This window comes from Coenobita brevimanus, chromosome 1 (genome assembly GCF_032717465.1).
Source record: "Coenobita brevimanus isolate Jiangsu-jjx chromosome 1, ASM3271746v2, whole genome shotgun sequence".
Taxonomy (NCBI): Eukaryota; Metazoa; Arthropoda; class Malacostraca; order Decapoda; family Coenobitidae; genus Coenobita; species Coenobita brevimanus.
The window spans coordinates 47,830,785-47,851,005 of NC_136954.1; the positions used below are offsets into that span (position 1 = coordinate 47,830,785).

Below are 20,221 nucleotides of genomic sequence, written 5' to 3' on the forward strand. Positions count from 1 at the left end.
ATTGCTGTACTCATATATCCAACCCACCACCATGATATACCGAACACAGTTCAATATGATCTTAGGTGGTTACAGATGCGCAACAATCAATCATGTGGTTTGAAAATAAACACAAATTTATTTCTGTTCTAAAACAATTTACCCACAGATGAAGTCCTTTGTCCTCTGCAACTTCTTAAATTTTAATTAAGAAACAGGCCAAAAACTTTATCCAACGATCCCGAGCGTGTTCTGCAGAATAAGCTTATCTTGGGTGATCAAGGTTTTCAGAACCAAGATATCAGTACCAGATAAGCGATTTCTGTTATTACTTTGGAATCATAGATGCCTTCTGCTATGCTGTGATTTCATATCTGAAGTGGTAATTGTCTAAAATGAATTCTACAAACATTTTCAATCAACCTTATCAAGTGAGGCGGTAACTGAAACGGTAGAGAGGTTGCCTGCAGTCCTACCGGACCCAGGTTCTTATCCCCGCTGGGGCAGGGAACAGCTTGGGGATTTGAATTTTGCAAAAGCAGACTTTACTGATCTACCTGAAGACCCGCCGACATGTCATAAAAATAACCCCGCTAATACCAGTACACCAGTCCTGTATGAGACAACCCTAGCATGTATTCAATATGGACGGTGAGTGTTAAGACCGAAGTGGTGACATGTGGAGGTGTATGGTATGTAGGAGGACTAATGGGCCTTGGGAGTAGGCTGTGAAGCCTAGACACATTTAAAAACAAAAAGTAAAGCAACAATTACCGTTTCTCTATTGAATATAGTTAGGCCTATACTGAAATGAAACTACACAGCCAACATCATTTGTTATCTGAAAAATAAGGAAACATTTATTAACGTTCTAAAAGTTAAGTCAAAGACGGATCATAGTATGGAAAATCCTTTACATGGTTCATCTCCGCGTTGAGCATTGATTACATTCTGATGCTGTAAAATGTGTTAATCTTGTTATAAGGGATTAGATATTAGGCTACTCCCAACCCCTTCAATCCAAAGGGGTCCCTCAAAAACCGCATATAATATTATTATCTGGCAGTAAAAAGAAAGAAGAAAGTTCGCGGATTGATGTGATTAGGATATATATTCTATACCTTACAGACTGCATCAGAATTATTTTAAACTATGTAAAATATGGCACTGATCTGTCATATATTCAGTAGCTATTGCTGCTGCTTTTGATGATGATGATGATGATGATGATAATGGTTGATAATTATGATGGTACTGACGATGCAGATGATTGCCACCTCCAAGTTGCTACTGTAGTATGTATACCGTACATACAAACACCACCACCGTTACTAACCCCAAACACGGATCATTTGCAAAATACCCACATTATCATCACATTATCTTTGCGTCACTGCTTAGTCATAAAATGAACACCAGTAACGGGCTGAAACTGGAACTTGGAGCTCTGTAGTACTTTACTGTAACCTGGCCTAAAATTTCCTTCTCTCCATTTTGAATGCTGAGTTGTAACAATAGATTAACACTTAAATATGATGTTAATCACGAAGATGCGCAATGGAAAGTATGCGGAGCCGTAGTATTATCTTTTCCACCTGCTGACCTATGTGGAATAAGCTGCAAAATGAGGAAAATCTGGACCAAGTTTAGGTAAAAAGAGTATAGTAACACTGAAATAAATTTGAAGGGCCCGTAAAAATATCAGCATTCTAGACATTTATTATTTTAGGGAAGTGCAGAACCAAACAAAAATGCAGCCGTGCTCGCTGACATTTTACTTGCTTCAGAGAACGTCCTCAGTATCCCAGACATCAAAGAAGTCACAGTTTTGCATCTCATCTCTGTCACTGCGGTAGAATAGAAGCGCAAAATAATGGCCCAGAGACGGAATATGAAAAGCACTAACACAGGCATGATATACTGGTAGCCTAGCGTTACAAAAATAAATAAATAAATAAGTAATGAATAGGCTATATCGGTTAAATATTCTGTTGCACAAACAAACGACACGAATCTTCTAGACAACTATGAAAAAAAATCCAACTCTACTAATCCTCATTCGATGTAATTATTCGATAGGCTGTCATGTACTTCGTATCAGAGGCAAGCTCATTCAGTAACACAAAAGAGAGCATAGGCTACCATAAGATGAAAAAATCAAATCACACTTCATGATCCGAAAAGCTGTTCAGTTCTGGAAATTCAGTCAACCTTCGAAAGCACTGGATAATATCAGTGAAATTAGTCATAATGTCGCTTACGTTTATAAATTATGTTTGACTTGAGTGGAGCAGATTCATAGTGCTGCACCAGAGCAGACTGAGCAGGTGGTGGTAATGCGAGATAGAGTGTGGTGATGCCGATGAGTAGTATGAGCCTCATGTTGTACTGTGGGTGTCGGGCTGGATAGCAATCACACCTGCGGGTAGGTAAGAACAGGAGTGAACACGGGGAGACACAATGAACTAGGCATTTGATTTATGACATGTTTCTTTCTAATCGTAGGGTACCGATAGTGGAGCTCTCCGCATCCACTATGAGAGAGACGCTGGTAATGGTGTTGAACTTAGACATACCTGTCAATAATACCTGATTCCCTTTTTTGTTATTCCCCGGTGTAGGGAAACAAATCCTAAAGGAAATTATGACCCAGCACAAGGAAAAAAAAAATATTAGAATTTCATTATTGAAAGTTGCATGTAGCCTTCGCTGACAAAATTACAGTCCTTAATATTGTAAAAGCTTCTCAGTCAATAGGAAAACTTGTGGCACAAAGGAGAATTCTGCGAGCGTAGCTAGAAAAATTATGTCAAACAGACCCGGCACCTCAGCTCCACTCACACAACTTTTGTAGCATATAGCTGTTTCGGGCGTCACTGAACTTCCCTGTATGAGAAAATTTATGTTGATGGTTTATGATGGTATCACCTGGTGTGATGCAAGTGTGTCTTGAATACTGTACACTTGGTACGAGACATATGTGCCTTAGGTATTGTACAATACAGTGGCACTGAGCTGAATTCAGGGAAGACCCAGTGGAAAGAGAAAAGGTTTAGGATTCATGCCTATTGACTCTTATGAGGGGTCATTAATGTATATAATGAATTTTAGCCAAGTTATAGTATGGTGTACAGAGTTCAGTGCACCGTCTAGTGTGCCACTCATGCTGATCGATGTGAGCGGTGCGTGTAGACAGAAACACCAGCAATATGAATACACGCCACCACCCTGAGGGTCTACCACAGCCTGGTCCTACACCGCCGGATCATTCTTTCTAGATTTTTTTCTCTTGTAGCTTAATGTGAATTCAAAAATGCCTATAATAACTGTGCAGGGATCTACTCTAACCTACTGACAGGAGTGAGGTCTCGTACTTCGACCCCAGCTGATGTTACCAGCAGGTGAATCCAGGATGATGGATGGTACTGGCACCGTACCGTCAGTGCAAAGGAGAACAGTGTTTTATATATATATATATATATATATATATATGTAGTGCCACACATTTGATATTCATATATGTATTTAGTAGTACTGTAATTTTAAGTTAGATAGGGTGTAACCTGAATATTAGTTTATAAGTTCCTACCCTAAGTAGTAATTCATATATTAATAATTACTGTAGGGTTAACTTTATTTTTATATGTATCTCTGTATCTATGCAGTGGGTGATGTAATTGTGGATGTTGAGCTATGGGAATTCCTTAGTCAAGCCGAGTAATGAAAGACACATGCGAGCAGCTTATCCCCTCCCTTTGTGCGTCATTGCCGGGCGCCGAGTTTAAACGTTAAACAGAGTAATGATGAATATACAATTCTTTCCGTAACCTAGTTGTGAAATGCTTGCTAATGAAGCTGCTAGAACACAAGTATGTAAGATTAGCAGTCCAAAAGGCCTAAATAATGTCATTTGTGAGGATTTAAAGTCCCGTTTATCTTGGCCGTCACTAGATGGCATGAGCTGCTCTCAGATTCAAATTGAGATAGTGATAGAATTAGTATCTAATTTAAGTAAGGATAAATCCCAAATTTTCCCCAATTCAATCAAAAGTCCTGGCGTCATGGGTACACTGCTAAATAAATTGTAAAGAGAATTGAAACCCCCCCATATTTCAAAAACACCACCTCATTTGACTTGAGCAGTGGCGTCTTTTAGTGCCCGACATGCCCCACTTGCTGCCCAGACATCGTGTGTAACAGACGTTCGTTTAGGTGAGTCGTCCACATTTCTTCTTCCTCCCCCTCTTTTTTCTTTGTTTAATCCTTACTTATTATGAACTATGTGAAGTAATATTGTTGAGAGTTAACGTAGTGACTTGCTGCCCAGACATCGTGTGTAACAGACGTTCGTTTAGTCCCCAGACACCGGCGGCGACGACCGTGTGAGCACGCCATTATTCCCAAGTATTGCCCATAGACTTTTACACTTACACTTACAGCACTCACGAGTTATTATTACAAATCGAAGGTATTTGATGTGTTATTAATGATTCTATCAAGTGAATTCTTTTTTTTTGTAGATAAGGAATAGAAGTATAGAAGTGATATGTTCTGTAACGGAAAGGAAAATTCAAATTCATCAACTGTTCTCTTTCTTTAAAATTAGTTTATTAGAAAAATTATAATCAGGAGCGTGGAAGGGAACTTACTGATTGTGAGCAATAATGTGATATTTAAGTTGTACCTCGAGGCTAAACAAGCCCGAGTGATTGAGGTGTTCCTAGTGATTGTATTTCTTTTTTTTTTTAATTATTCCTCGAGGCTAGACAGGCCCGAGAGATTATGTATTTCTAGTGATTATATAACATTGTTGATGGTGAACTGTAAAAAAAAAAAATACTGATTTGATGTGAGAACCGAGAAAACTATATGAGGAGAATACCTTATATGGGTGAAAGATGAATACAAATAATCATTCTTATTGACTCGAGGCTATGCCAGCCCGAACAGACAAATCATATCCGTAAAAGTGTCCCTGTCTTGAGGCCAATGTTGAGCCCAAGAGTAACGGCCAAAAAAAGAAAGTAAAGTACGACGACTCCATACCTCGCGTGTATCAAATAGTTTCGTCTGGTAACAATGTTAGAGGAATGATCACCCAAAAGCCTTAGTAACCTTTACAATCTTCTCTCATACTAAAAAGGGTCATGTAATGAAAAAAAATGATGTTGTGGAAATTAACAATTATTAAAGTAGAGTAAAGTATATAGCATTTTCTTTTCTTTATTAGTATACCTAATCAAGGGAATTATGTCCTCAAGCCAAATTCACTCCCCTTCCAATTCAAGATTCCTTCGCTGAGGGAACGACAACCACCTGAGGTACCGACTAAATCTAAACTCGGCCAAAAACTACAAACGCTACCACAATTCATTCTTTTCGTAAATATTTACCATCCACTATACTAAGTCGAGTACCACTTGTATATCCATGGGTGAGTTGATCAATACCCACAACAGGTAAGAACATACATACCCCTATCATCATTACACTGGTGTCAACTGGTGGGATAAAGTTTCAGGTTTTTACACTGGTGTCAGCCAGTGGCATAAAAGGTCTTACCACTAGCATCACACTGGTGAATACCGGTGGGGCAACATTCATAGCTTTACACTGGGGTCAACCGGTGGGATAAAATTCTTAGCATTACACTGGTGTCAACCGGTGGGATAAAATTCTTAGCATTACACTGGTGGCAGCGGTGGGATATTCATCGTTCCCAAATTAGTGGCGTTGGTGAGAAAATGAAGGGAAGTGAAAAGTAAAGAGAAACAATATTTCAAAATTTAATTTCCTTTTTTTTGTAAGAATAGTACATTAGTCACCATGTCTCTATATGGACAGTTGTTTGCTCAGACGCAGCCGGAAGCTGATCGTCCGTCACAAGTAGGGCGAGATCATGTAACCATTCAATTGGATGAGGCTGAGGAACAGTTCGGTGCTACTAACAGAACGCTGCTTTCACACTCGACCCCTTGTTCACACATTATGAGTTCACACCACTCTCTCACAAAACCGCGCGATATCCCAATTTTGGAATTGAATCAGCTACAAGGGATAGAAGCTACATCTCGCCTCGAAATGTTTTGTGAGGCGGTGGAACAGACTCATACTAGCAACGCAACTAGAATCCAGGTTGCCAAGAGTCGAATGGGTTCTGAATTGGCCACTTTTATTCATAACTATCAAAAGAAACATTTTGCACTGTCATGGCCCGAGCTTAAAAAATTCTTGAATGCGGAGTTTGCCATCGAGTTGAGTGTAGATCGAGCTTGGCAAGAGTTAGAGAACATGACCTATGACTGGGAGGAATCACCCCAGGCGTTTGTACATAGGTTCATGTGTAAGCATGCGGCTCTTGAAACAAAGTTCCCGAAAGAAAAGTTTCCCTCGCGAGATAAACGGATCAAGAAGAAACTGTGGTATGGTCTTCCGCTTGAGTCTAGGGAAAAATTGGAAGCTTACCTTGATGACGGATATCCACTCCGTAAATTCATCGACAGGATCGAAAATGAAAGGCAGCTTCTCGAAGAGAGGTATACCACCAGAGTTAATGCAATGCCAGATAGAGACAATAAAAGTGAAAATCCCTCAGATACCAATGTAGTTGATAATCCACCAAGACCATCCCATGATAACTGCCAATCCGAGTCAGACAAGGAAGTGACTGAATTGAGAGCTCAATTAAGGGATTTGAAAACAAATTTAGAACAACTCAATCAAAAACAATCTACTGAAACACCGAGGCGAAAATACTGTAGTCATTGAAGAGTTCACACACGTTGCGAGAATGTTGGGCCAAACCACCACCAGGCCACTGTTTTGATTGCCGTAGGTTGGGATGTCGTAGAGGCAGTAATGATTGCCCAGGGCGCATAAACCGCAGCGCAGCGATGCGGGGCAATAACAGATTTCACCCACCCAGTCCAAATGCGAGGCAGACTGCCACTCAAAGTAAGTTCCCCCATCAGGCTATTTGACTAACCGCAGGTATAACATCGCCCACAATAAGTGTCAACGTGAATGATAAAATAGTGGAAACTGTTGTTGACACAGGGAGTGGATATACCTTACTTAAAGAGGCCACTGCGAAGCGGTTAGGAACAGAAATAAACACGAGGAGAAATCCACCGAGATTACAGGGAGTCACAGGAGCGCCACTCCGTATCCTGGGTATGGTCAAAGTAGATATTAGAGTGGGAGATGAGAAGGTTCATCAACAGTGGTGTCCCGTTGTTCCGAACGCCTACTTGACTACTGAAATGTTGTTGGGATGTGATGTCCTCGGACAATCTCCGTTGATCTGGAATGGTGCACAACGAGCGCTAATGTGGGGAGGAGCCCCGTACGTCGTGAACTACGTTCCGCGGCGAAAAGGAAAAGTTGATCGAGTCCAGGCCACACCTATCAGAGCCGTCAGGAACCCTCAACAGTTGAAACAAATTAATCTTGTAACAGTAGAGAGACTCACCCCATAACAAACCAAATTCATTGCCGTGCCAGTGAGTGAGGAGCCTAAAACCACTTTACTATTTTACCCACAAGCACGTTTCAGTCACAATAGTCACCTTTACTTATTACAGGTGAATTCAGAGGGCCTAGTCTATTTGCCCCTCAATAATAGAGCCAAACAAGACAAACTGTTTCGGATAGGTACCATTCTAGGCTCATATGAAATCATTGACGATCCTCCTGTAAGTCCAGTCAACTCAGTAACCAAAATCCAAAATGATCTGATCCCTACCAGTGATCGAACAGATGAAAGTGGAACTCGTGTTCAACGACTCCGAAAGCTAATTGACGAACAGACATGGCCACACTTAGATTCAGCTCAACAAGAAGAATTAGCTAACGTAATTCTGCAACACGATCCTCTCTTCATTTTGGAAAAAGAAGAACTAGGAACCATCAGCGGTCCCTCCGTTCACATTAAAGTAGCAGATCCACAGCCCAGCCGTGGACCAATCTATCGATGCCCTGAGCAAGCTAAACAGGTGATCGCTGAAATGTTGCAAGACATGGAAGAGAGAGAAATTATTGAAAGATCAACAGCTGCCTGGTTATCTCCTATTGTATTAGTTAACAAGCCGGACGGCAGCAAGCGCATGTGTTTAGATAATCGCCACGTGAATCAACACCTAGCCACGGATATCTATCCACTGCCCAGACTGGAAGAGTTAGTCGAGCAGGCCGCAGGTCATAAATACTATGTGACTCTTGATATGCGTGAGGCATATTGTCAAATCATGTTGGACGAGGAAAGTCGTGATTTAACCACATTCAGTGATGGAGTCACACTTTACAGATTTAGGCGCTTACCATTCGGACTAAAATGTTCACCAGCCATATTTTCCCGACGAATGCAGGACATTCTTACTCCATTGTTGAAGCAAGGATGGGTAAAGAATTATTTAGATGATTTGATAATCTGGGCTGATGACTTCTCCATGTTGTTGAGTCGCTTACAGCAACTATTCACTTTACTCTCACAGAATGGGGCCAAGTTAAATTTAAGCAAATGTACCTTTGGGTTAAAAGAAGTGACCTTCCTTGGCCATAAAATCTCAGCAGCCGGGAGTACGCCGGACCCAAAAAACATAGAGGCTATCAACAAAATGAAAAGACCCACCAAAGTAAAAGAAGTCCGGAGATTCCTTGGAATGTGCGGATTCTACCGTAAACATGTACCTTCGTTCGCAAAAATAGCAGCTCCCCTAACTAACTTAACCAGATCCAGAATAGCATTCGAATGGTCAGATGAGTGTCAATCTGCTTTTGATCAATTGAAGTCGAGCTTAGTGAATGCGCCAGTATTGGTAAGAGCCAACGTGACTCGACCATTCATGGTAACCACCGACGCGAGCAACACTCATATTGGTGGCGTATTGAGTCAGATCCAACCAGACAACTCCAACTTGCCAATTGGTTACTTTTCCAAAAAGCTCAATCCTTGCGAGAGAAAATATTCCGCAACAGACAAAGAAGCATTGGCAGTTGTTCTCACATGCCGCAACTTTCACCATTACTTGTGGGGTTCCCACTTTACTATCTTGACAGATCATCAACCGCTTACTAGTATATTTAAGCGAAAAACCAAATCCCCACGTATGAACAGATGGATTCTCGAGATGCGTGAGTACGACTACAACGTGCAGTATGTCAAGGGTAAATATAATGTAGTCGCTGATCAACTATCTAGACCTGTCAGAGTGATATTCCACCAGTCAGAAACCAACTGGCTTGGATTTAGTCGAGACGAGATGAGAGCTAAGCAACGAGAAGAACCCATGTGGGATGAGTTAGTTAAGTACTTGCGTAGTGAGAAGCTCCCTGCTAAAAGACTACCGAAAGCTATGTTGAGCCAGTTCGTATTGATTGATGAACTATTATATTTTGCCCGTGAAACAAGTGATGGTAGCATCCAATATTGTTTGGTAATTCCTAAGACAATCAGTAGAGAAGCAATCAAACACGCGCACGAAACCTCAGGACATCTAGGTCAGAAGAAATCTATTAAGAAAGCCGAAGAACTATTCTATTGGCCAAATCTAAAGGTAGATGTATGCAAGTATGTGAAACAATGTCCCACTTGTCAAAGATTCAAGGGTGAAACTGGGTTGCAGCAACCTTGGAAAGGTTTCCCGCCTGTAAGTAAACCATTGGAACGTATCGGGATTGACTTGACTGATATGGTTGCTGGATCTCAGGGTTACCGCTATGTCCTTACTGTGATAGATCATTATAGTAGGTTCGTCAAATATTATGCCATCAGGGATAAACATACACAACACATCATACACTGTCTTGGGCAATACTTCACCGACTTTGGGACGCCACGAGGTATCGTGCTGGACAACGGCGGAGAGTTCACGAGTGGAGAGTTCAAGAAGTTCTGCCGGAGGAACCAGGTAGACTTGTTCTACGTTACCCCTTATCATCCCCAGGGAAACTCTACCACTGAAAGGATGCATCGGACAATGAAAAGCATCCTAGCGTCTCTCTGCAATGGACATCCCTTACGTTGGCCTCAGCTGCTTCAATCGTGTCAAACCGTTATAAATCAAGCGGTGCACTCGAGCACGGGACAACAACCTTATTATGCCTTCTTCTTACGCCATCCCCCTCGCCTCATTGGTACCTTATTGCCTTCTGTGGATGCAGAGGAGGACGACCTGGCGATAGCACACACACTCATAAAGGATACAACCCAACGGATGACGAGGCGATACCGAGAGGTGGCCAATAGGCGGAGGAAAGCACAGAAGGTTGGAATTAATAGTTTGGTGTGGGCGAAAAAAGAGACCATACAGCCGGGTACCTGTAGAAAACTGAATGCCAAATGGGACGGCCCGTACAAAGTGATTGAAGTACTGCTAGATGGAAGTGTTTATATCATTGAAAATGTATTTAGTGGAAGAAAAATACAAAGGGCTGCTGAAAAGGTAAAACCATATTACGGTACCGAGGAATGGCTCTTAGAACCGCTGCAGCAGGAGCTCGCCCCGGAGCCCGAAGATGAGCGATTACCACCGCGAGTGAGGATTGCCCCTCGGAGACTCATAGAGGAGTGTTAGAAAAGTACACAAGTGCATGTGACGAATGTTGTGAAACATAACTGCTTAAAGTTATGTTCCGGGTGGACTCATCCCCGAGGAGAGGGTGTAAAAAGGAAAAGAGAGAAGAGTTCCTGCTGGAACCGGGAAGTGCCTTACTTCGAGGGGAGTAATTAATCCCCTCACCTTACAGTTAGCACGGTTTGTGAGGTAGTGGAGTCTTCAGGACAGAATGAGCGCTCACCTCTTGCGGGTGGCAAGCTGGAAACGAAAGGACTGAGTGAATGTGATTGTGAATGGAAGAGTGTAAGGAAGCGCCTTCCGTGGTGATCTCAATCTCGAGAGACCCTGTCGAGCTCAGGTGAGCGACAAGCTATCCTCCAAAACCTGAGGCTGACTGGGGCATAAATTCCCTCATAACATCTCGAGTAAGGAGTGATCATACCTCCTAATGTAGTGAGTAAGCGACCTTCCGAGGTACGCATCAGGTGTTTAATGTGGACCGACAGGTGCCACCGATTGTGGGGAAAGGTATTCCAAATTCAAAGTGTTCATAGCAGTTATCAGAGTAACAACATTCCATCCAGGCACATGTCATAGAAAATTGACTTGGGTAAAATTTGTTTTCCGAACGTGGGAGCCGTGTAGTGCCACACATTTGATATTCATATATGTATTTAGTAGTACTGTAATTTTAAGTTAGATAGGGTGTAACCTGAATATTAGTTTATAAGTTCCTATCCTAAGTAGTAATTCATATATTAATAATTACTGTAGGGTTAACTTTATTTTTATATGTATCTCTGTATCTATGCAGTGGGTGATGTAATTGTGGATGTTGAGCTATGGGAATTCCTTAGTCAAGCCGAGTAATGAAAGACACATGCGAGCAGCTTATCCCCTCCCTTTGTGCGTCATTGCCGGGCGCCGAGTTTAAACGTTAAACAGAGTAATGATGAATATACAATTCTTTCCGTAACCTAGTTGTGAAATGCTTGCTAATGAAGCTGCTAGAACACAAGTATGTAAGATTAGCAGTCCAAAAGGCCTAAATAATGTCATTTGTGAGGATTTAAAGTCCCGTTTATCTTGGCCGTCACTAGATGGCATGAGCTGCTCTCAGATTCAAATTGAGATAGTGATAGAATTAGTATCTAATTTAAGTAAGGATAAATCCCAAATTTTCCCCAATTCAATCAAAAGTCCTGGCGTCATGGGTACACTGCTAAATAAATTGTAAAGAGAATTGAAACCCCCCCATATTTCAAAAACACCACCTCATTTGACTTGAGCAGTGGCGTCTTTTAGTGCCCGACATGCCCCACTTGCTGCCCAGACATCGTGTGTAACAGACGTTCGTTTAGGTGAGTCGTCCACATTTCTTCTTCCTCCCCCTCTTTTTCTTTGTTTAATCCTTACTTATTATGAACTATGAGAAGTAATATTGTTGAGAGTTTAACGTAGTGACTTGCTGCCCAGACATCGTGTGTAACAGACGTTCGTTTAGTCCCCAGACACCGGCGGCGACGACCGTGGGAGCACGCCATTATTCCCAAGTGTTGCCCATAGACTTTTACACTTACACTTACAGCACTCACGAGTTATTATTACAAATCGAAGGTATTTGATGTGTTATTAATGATTCTATCAAGTGAATTCTTTTTTTTTGTAGATAAGGAATAGAAGTATAGAAGTGATATGTTCTGTAACGGAAAGGAAAATTCAAATTCATCAACTGTTCTCTTTCTTTAAAATTAGTTTATTAGAAAAATTATAATCAGGAGCGTGGAAGGGAACTTACTGATTGTGAGCAATAATGTGATATTTAAGTTGTACCTCGAGGCTAAACAAGCCCGAGTGATTGAGGTGTTCCTAGTGATTGTATTTCTTTTTTTTTTTAATTATTCCTCGAGGCTAGACAGGCCCGAGAGATTATGTATTTCTAGTGATTATATAACATTGTTGATGGTGAACTGTAAAAAAAAATACTGATTTGATGTGAGAACCGAGAAAACTATATGAGGAGAATACCTTATATGGGTGAAAGATGAATACAAATAATCATTCTTATTGACTCGAGGCTATGCCAGCCCGAACAGACAAATCATATCCGTAAAAGTGTCCCTGTCTTGAGGCCAATGTTGAGCCCAAGAGTAACGGCCAAAAAAAGAAAGTAAAGTACGACGACTCCATACCTCGCGTGTATCAAATAGTTTCGTCTGGTAACAATGTTAGAGGAATGATCACCCAAAAGCCTTAGTAACCTTTACAATCTTCTCTCATACTAAAAAGGGTCATGTAATGAAAAAAAATGATGTTGTGGAAATTAACAATTATTAAAGTAGAGTAAAGTATATAGCATTTTCTTTTCTTTATTAGTATACCTAATCAAGGGAATTATGTCCTCAAGCCAAATTCACTCCCCTTCCAATTCAAGATTCCTTCGCTGAGGGAACGACAACCACCTGAGGTACCGACTAAATCTAAACTCGGCCAAAAACTACAAACGCTACCACAATTCATTCTTTTCGTAAATATTTACCATCCACTATACTAAGTCGAGTACCACTTGTATATCCATGGGTGAGTTGATCAATACCCACAACAGGTAAGAACATACATACCCCTATCATCATTACACTGGTGTCAACTGGTGGGATAAAGTTTCAGGTTTTTACACTGGTGTCAGCCAGTGGCATAAAAGGTCTTACCACTAGCATCACACTGGTGAATACCGGTGGGGCAACATTCATAGCTTTACACTGGGGTCAACCGGTGGGATAAAATTCTTAGCATTACACTGGTGTCAACCGGTGGGATAAAATTCTTAGCATTACATATATATATATATATATATATATATATATATATATATATATATATATATATTCAACTGATGGATGCATTTCCTGCCATCACTGGCCTCAATACTAACAAGGCATATGGGCCTGATTGGGTCCCTCCTGATGTCTTCAAGAAATGTGCTGCTGTGCTTATACCCTGCCTAGGCAAACTCTTTCGCCTTTGTCTGTCAACTTGTACCTTTCCTTCTTGCTGGAAGTCTGCTCTCATTCAGCCGGTCCCAAAGACGGGGGACCATTCCCAACCCTTAACTATCGCCCAATTGCTTTAACATCCTGTGTCTCAAAAGTTTTGGAGTCTATTCTTAACAGAAAAATTTTAAAGCATCTTTCCTGTCACAACCTTCTTTCTGATCGTCAGTATGGGTTCCGTCAGGGACAATCCACTGGCGATCTTCTCACCTACCCTTCAGACTCCTGGTCATCCTGCTTTCGGTACTTTTGCGAAAGCTTCGCCGTTGCACTTGACATCTCAAAGGCTTTCGATCGAGTCTGGCATAAATTTTTAATTTCCAAACTGCCCTCTTACGGTTTCTATCCTTCTGTTTTATCTATGCCTTCATCTATTGCTTCGTTTTTGGTCGTTCTGTAGCTGCTGTTGTGGACAGCCACCGTTCTTCTAGAGTTATCAGTAGTGGTGTTCCTCAGGGCTCTGTCCTATCACCAACTCTCTTCCTTTTAGTCATCAGTGACCTTCTAAGCTTTACACCTAACCCTATCCACTCATACGCTGATGAGTCCACCATTCACCTTTCCATTCGCTTCCTGCAGCGTCCATCTCGGCAGTTGCTTCAACAAACAATGGTTGAGGCGATGGCACACCAAATGTCTGACATGGCTCGTATCTCTGACTGAGGTAAAGGTAATCTTGTTTTTAATGCATCATAGACTCAGTTCTTACACCTATCAGCCCGACAAAATCCACCACAGGAGTAACCGCTAGTGTTTAATAATATTCAGCCCAATCCTGCATCATCCCTAACATACCTGGGGTTTCATTCTCTGGGGATTTATCTTGGGAAGATCATATTACATCTCTTGTAAAATGTGCTTCCACGAGATTAGGTGTACTAAGCCGGCTCTGTACCTTCTTATCCCTGCACAGTTGCCGACTTTATACACAGGTTTTATTCGCCCCTGTGTAGAGTAGAACTCTCATGTGTGGGGAGGTTCTACGCTTGTAGCTCTTCTTAACAAGGTGAAGTCAAAGGCTTTTCGTGTCATCAACTCTCTTACTAGTACTGGTTCCCTTCAACCTCTGTCTATTTGCCACACTGTTGCATCTTTATCACTTTTGTATCATTACGTCAGTGGTCACCACTTCTCTGAACTGTTTGCTTGTATCCCTCCACCTCTACAACGGGCGCGTAGCACCCGTCTAGCAACAACAACTCATCCCTCTTCTGTCAAACTCTCTAATACAAGAGTTAACCATTACTCCCATGTAAGCAACAGGTCACCGCTGGTACTGTCTCCCTCTGTCTGTATTTCCTACTGCCTATGATCTCCTGTCTTTCGAACGCAGTTTGTCCAGGCATCGCGAAATAAACGAATCTTGAATTTGGCTTCTGTTGTATTGTTTTTGTTTTTTCTTGGAAGGTGCGGTTTGTGGGCTCCTGTCCTTTGGTTCCTTCTTCCTGTATATATATATATATATATATATATATATATATATATATATATATATATATATATATATATATATATATATATTGATATACACAAGGGAAAAAAAGGAAACTCGAAATATTCCGAACGCTTTCGTGTATTCTCACTTTCAGACGATATCGGCATATCGATGAATTACGCATTTTTAAGTGATTTATATATATATATATATATATATATATATATATATATATATATATATATATATATATATATAATTGTGTTTGTGTGTGTTCCCATCTTGATGTAAAGTACAGTCAACGTCAAAACATCAAGCATCACAAAAACACCAAAAAATAAATATACAAAAATTAATTAAAAACAACAGCAGCAGGACGCCCCATACTACCTCCACTTCACCTGGCCATCGCCAAGCCACTCACTGTCGGCCACATCAAACCCCGGCTCTCACCCTACGACAGTCAGTGAAGGTAAAGTTTGAATAATTCTGCTGATGCAGATTCTACATATGTAGCACTTTTCTGTTTTGTCTGCATCAGTAACATTTACTCCACGAAAGTCGAGCAGAAAATAATTGTCTGAAATTTGATATATGTATACATCCACCGAGAAAAAAAAAATATTATACTTTTACGTCTGATAGCCTCAATTCAACACATCCCACACACTTTCAGATAACGTAGAGTACCTGTCGCTCGAGGCTAATAATTTGCTTACACACACGCACGCGCGCGCGCACACACACACTAATGCACGCACGCATGCGCACAGAGAGAGAGAGAGAGAGAGAGAGGCTACACCAGCACGAACACTGCTGAAAAGAGAGTTGAGGTAGATGAGACTTCCTGGCTCCACCCTTTGCAGTTTCCTCAGTTCATTGCCACCAGCCAGTTATCTTTACCTGCTACTGTGCCCCCCTTCCCCAGCCCGCCCTCTTTTAAAAAAATAAATAAATAAATAAAAATATAAAAAAGAAAGACATGTATCCAAAGCTCTTATGCCAACCTCCATTCATGTTATTGTATTTATCTTTATGGTGATTGTGGGGCTGTGAGGTAAGGGTATATGGGATGTGTGTGTGTGTGTGTGTGTGTGTGTGTGTGCGAAATTGAGGGTGAAGGTGGGGTTGAGGTATGTGTGTAAGGATGGAGGTGGGGTGGGGATGAAGGTGAGAATATGGATGAGAGAGAGAGAGAGAGAAGGAGAGTGGGATAAGAAGTGATGGAAGAGACGCTGTGAATGAAATGGTGCGATCACATAATAATTTAATACACGATTTTGATTAGGCCTGAATGATGATTTTTTGTTACAGATACGATTACATCTAATGTAATCGTGACTTGAATCATAATTACATTTAATATAAATTATAGACCATTAAAAATATGGTCTTGAGGTACGGTGGCTTTAGTTTTTCTTCATAATGAAATTCATGGTATATGGCTTGCGTCTGAACAACACAACTCACTGTTGTGAAAAAGAATCTTCATAGATGCCGACGTTATTTTTTTTTTTTCTAAGATACAGGTAAAGTCGAATCCGGCATTGAAATCTGTGTATTTGTAATAATGAGATTAAGTGCTGGAAGGGTAAACAGGATTAGGGCTAATGATGAATCTGCATCTCACTAACTAGATGTATACTTTAATTTTTTGACTGACTTTTCGCAAATGTTAATGGGTTTAGTATCAGCGTCATGTATATGGATCTATGGTAGACAGCGCTCTCTGTACCGTCACCCATTCTACTGTCATGTATAGGATATCTCACTTATGGGGGAAAATTTGGCTGTAAGCCTCACTACAGTTGCAAAGCCTGGCTAGGTTTGAAAAAATATAAAGAGATGTCGCACTTCACATCCGCAATACGTCCATGAACGCAATCATAAGTTTATCCTCCTTCTTCAGTCCTCTGCGTTTTCATCTCCTTTATATATATATATATATATATATATATATATATATATATATATATATATACTGTATATATATACTGTATGTATATATATATATATATATATATATATATATATATATATATATATATATACTATATATACTATATATACTATATATATCTATATATATATATATATATATATATATATATATACTCTCTCTCTCTCTCTATGTATATATATATATTTATATATAAATATATATATATATATATATAAATATATATATATATATATATATATATATATATATATATATATATATATATATATATATATATATATATATATATATATACTATATATATATATATATATATATATATATATATATATATATATATATATATCTATACTCCATATCCAGTATATGACAGTCTCATTCATTCACCACCATTACTGATATATATATATATATATATATATATATATATATATATATATATATATATATATATATATCTTACTCCATTCCAGTAATGACAGTCTCATTCATTCACCACCATTACTGTTTTCCATATTAATTTTCGCCTCTTTCCTCAGTTTCTAAGAAACAAAATTCCATCTTTTTATCACCGATTGCTGGGCTTTGTTTCTCAACTTGTCCCTCTTGCTTATATTTCTCCAACTTTCATTTTTCATTTCCTATCGGTCGTTTTAAACTCGTCCCTCTCCACTGTTTCCACCTGAAAGTAATTCAGTCGTTTTCTGATCTATATTCTACGTGCCTATGTTTCAGTGCCATTTAGTTGACGGTATATGGAGGTACAACGTGAACTCTGAAGGAAAGTGATAGCCTACTTGCCGGCTTGATCGAAATGAGAGAAGATGGTAAGGTAGATGTGCATTATTCTCTTGACTATCAGAATAAGGCGTTAAGAGACTGTCTGTAGAGTGAATGTACTGTCGATGTGATGCATACTTGTCAGCCGAAGTGGATTGGCCACGTGAAGAAAATGGGCGGCTAGACCTGGGTAAACAAATCCTAGTATAAATCCAGAAATTGGGGAATTTAGGACAAGAAGACCGAATGATGGCTTCTGGATAAAAATGACAAAACTGAGGCTTTGCAAAACATCGTACAGCTTGGTCCCCAAACTAATAAAACTGACACGTGTACGTACAGGACCTACAAGTTTAAAGCTCTTGTCTGCCACCACACCTCTTGTATTATATGGTATTTTAATAGTTTTAGAAGCGGAAGCATTTCTAGGAACGGATTTGCCCGCCTTATCTTTCACTATTTTCGGACGTTAGGTTATTTACTCCTGTAGGCCTTAGCGATTTTAGCGAAGTCACACCAGGTCAGACCAGACCGCACCCCACAACACGCCACACCACCCTCTCACACCGCTCAACACATTATACCACTTTCTCACATCACACAACGCACCATACCACCCTCTCACACCGCACAACACATCATACCACCTTCTCACATCACACAACGCACCATACCACTCTCTTACATCACACAACACACCATAACACCCTCTCACACAGCACAACACCATACAACCCTCTCACATCACAAAACACCATACCACTGTCTCACATCACACAACACACCATACCACCCTCTCACACCACACAACACACCATACCACCCTCTTACACCACGCTACACATCGTTCTCCCACACCACACCACAGCAAGGGCATTAACCGAAGGACCCTGAAGCTCCCTGATTTGGTGCTTCTGTTCTTGCTATGAAGAAGTGCAGTGCGTCAGTGCTGATTCTCTACTGTCTTTGTGATGATTTAACACATAGTCATCAAAACTATTGTTTGTATGATATGCAATACAATAACACCATTACAAATACTAAAAGCGGGTATGGTGCCGAACACAGCTTTATATATATATATATATATATATATATATATATATATATATATATATATAGTTTTGGAGGCTTACAGCATCATTATGTAAATTCTTATTAAATGTAAGTAATTATATTGACAGATTATATAATAAATAAATATATCAGTGAAATTCAGTTGTTTTCTTATCCACAAATTTTGTTCACTTAAGGGAAATCTTGCCTGGCAACCAGTCAGTTTCTTTAACCCTGCAGGGCCCAATGTCCTGTGGGGTGATGGTTCTGGTCATTTTCAAAACATGAGAGGGAACTCCAAAGTAGGGATATGTAAGATTCACGACTATGAGTCAATAGGTGAAGGACGGTACGCTAAGTACGTTGCCGACAAAACCTCACGTGCAGCAACCTCGGATTTATTAGGGTTGAGTATACCATCACTGCTTAAAAGAAAAGGTGAACAACGAATCTAATGAATATAAAAAGGGACATTACCGATAGCCGCACCCACGACAACCGTATCCAGCACCCGAACCCATGGCAAAGGGTAAGATGTCCTTTTTCTTTGGACACATCCCACAGACACACCACAGATGCACACTACACACACCTCATACTCACTTCAGACACACCCATGTGGGTGCTGCGAAAATTAATGGGTGAAGTGTGAACCTCATAAAACTTTACGGTTGCAACCTGCCAGATTTAATTCTTCAAAATGAAAATGACTGAGTGAGTGACACAGGGAAACACTGGATCTGACCACCCCCTGTACATGTGCCAAAGTGTAAATCTGGCATCATGTTGTCAGAGAGGGTGAGTACATGAATTAATGAAAGGGGTGGTCGAGTGACTGGTTAATCTGTTAAAAAAAAAAAAAATTATAAGGCCGATAAGTGTTGAAATATAGCTTAATCTACAGGTATACAACACATTTGATTGACAAAATGATATTGTATCAAAGAACGCTACGATTAAATTCCGATTAAGATTACTTTGGAAAAAATGAATAATCGATTACAGTTGCTTCAAAATTTGTAATGGACTATGACTAATTACAGACTACCATTACTCTATGTCTATGTGTGACATCCAGTCGACCTTACTGTGCTTTGAGAGGTCTCTCTTACTTAAATGTTAAATAAAATGTATAACCCTAAAATCATCTTCGCATCCGTTACACTATCATGTAGCTTACCGGTACTGTATGTGAAGGCCCCTTTTTACATGAGGGCAGACTTAACGCTACCTGTCTTCTCCCCCACCTTTCTTCCACCCTTGATATCTGATTTGTCCCCAATCTCCCAACACGAATGGCTGGATCAGTCTTAGACTAGTGACCGTTACCTGTGCGTGGCTGGAGAGTTACTGCAGCTAACTGAAGCGAAACCAGGAGCATACTTGTATTATATTCACTCGC

The 20,221-nt window shown here is 40.2% G+C and overlaps 2 protein-coding genes across 2 annotated transcripts in view; one reads left to right on the plus strand and one right to left on the minus strand.

Moving 5' to 3' along the window:
* LOC145396489 (glutamate receptor 1-like) overlaps positions 1–20,221 on the plus strand; it is a 584,166-nt gene that overhangs the window by 70,463 nt on the left and 493,482 nt on the right. The gene's annotated exons all lie outside the window — the stretch shown is intronic.
* Positions 1–20,221, minus strand: part of LOC145410539 (putative carbonic anhydrase 3) — a 42,610-nt gene that overhangs the window by 5,674 nt on the left and 16,715 nt on the right. Inside the window, exon 2 of the mRNA XM_080280683.1 lies at positions 2,241–2,398. Coding sequence (XP_080136809.1) covers positions 2,241–2,398 — 158 coding nt within the window. The remainder of the gene's footprint in view (positions 1–2,240; positions 2,399–20,221) is intronic.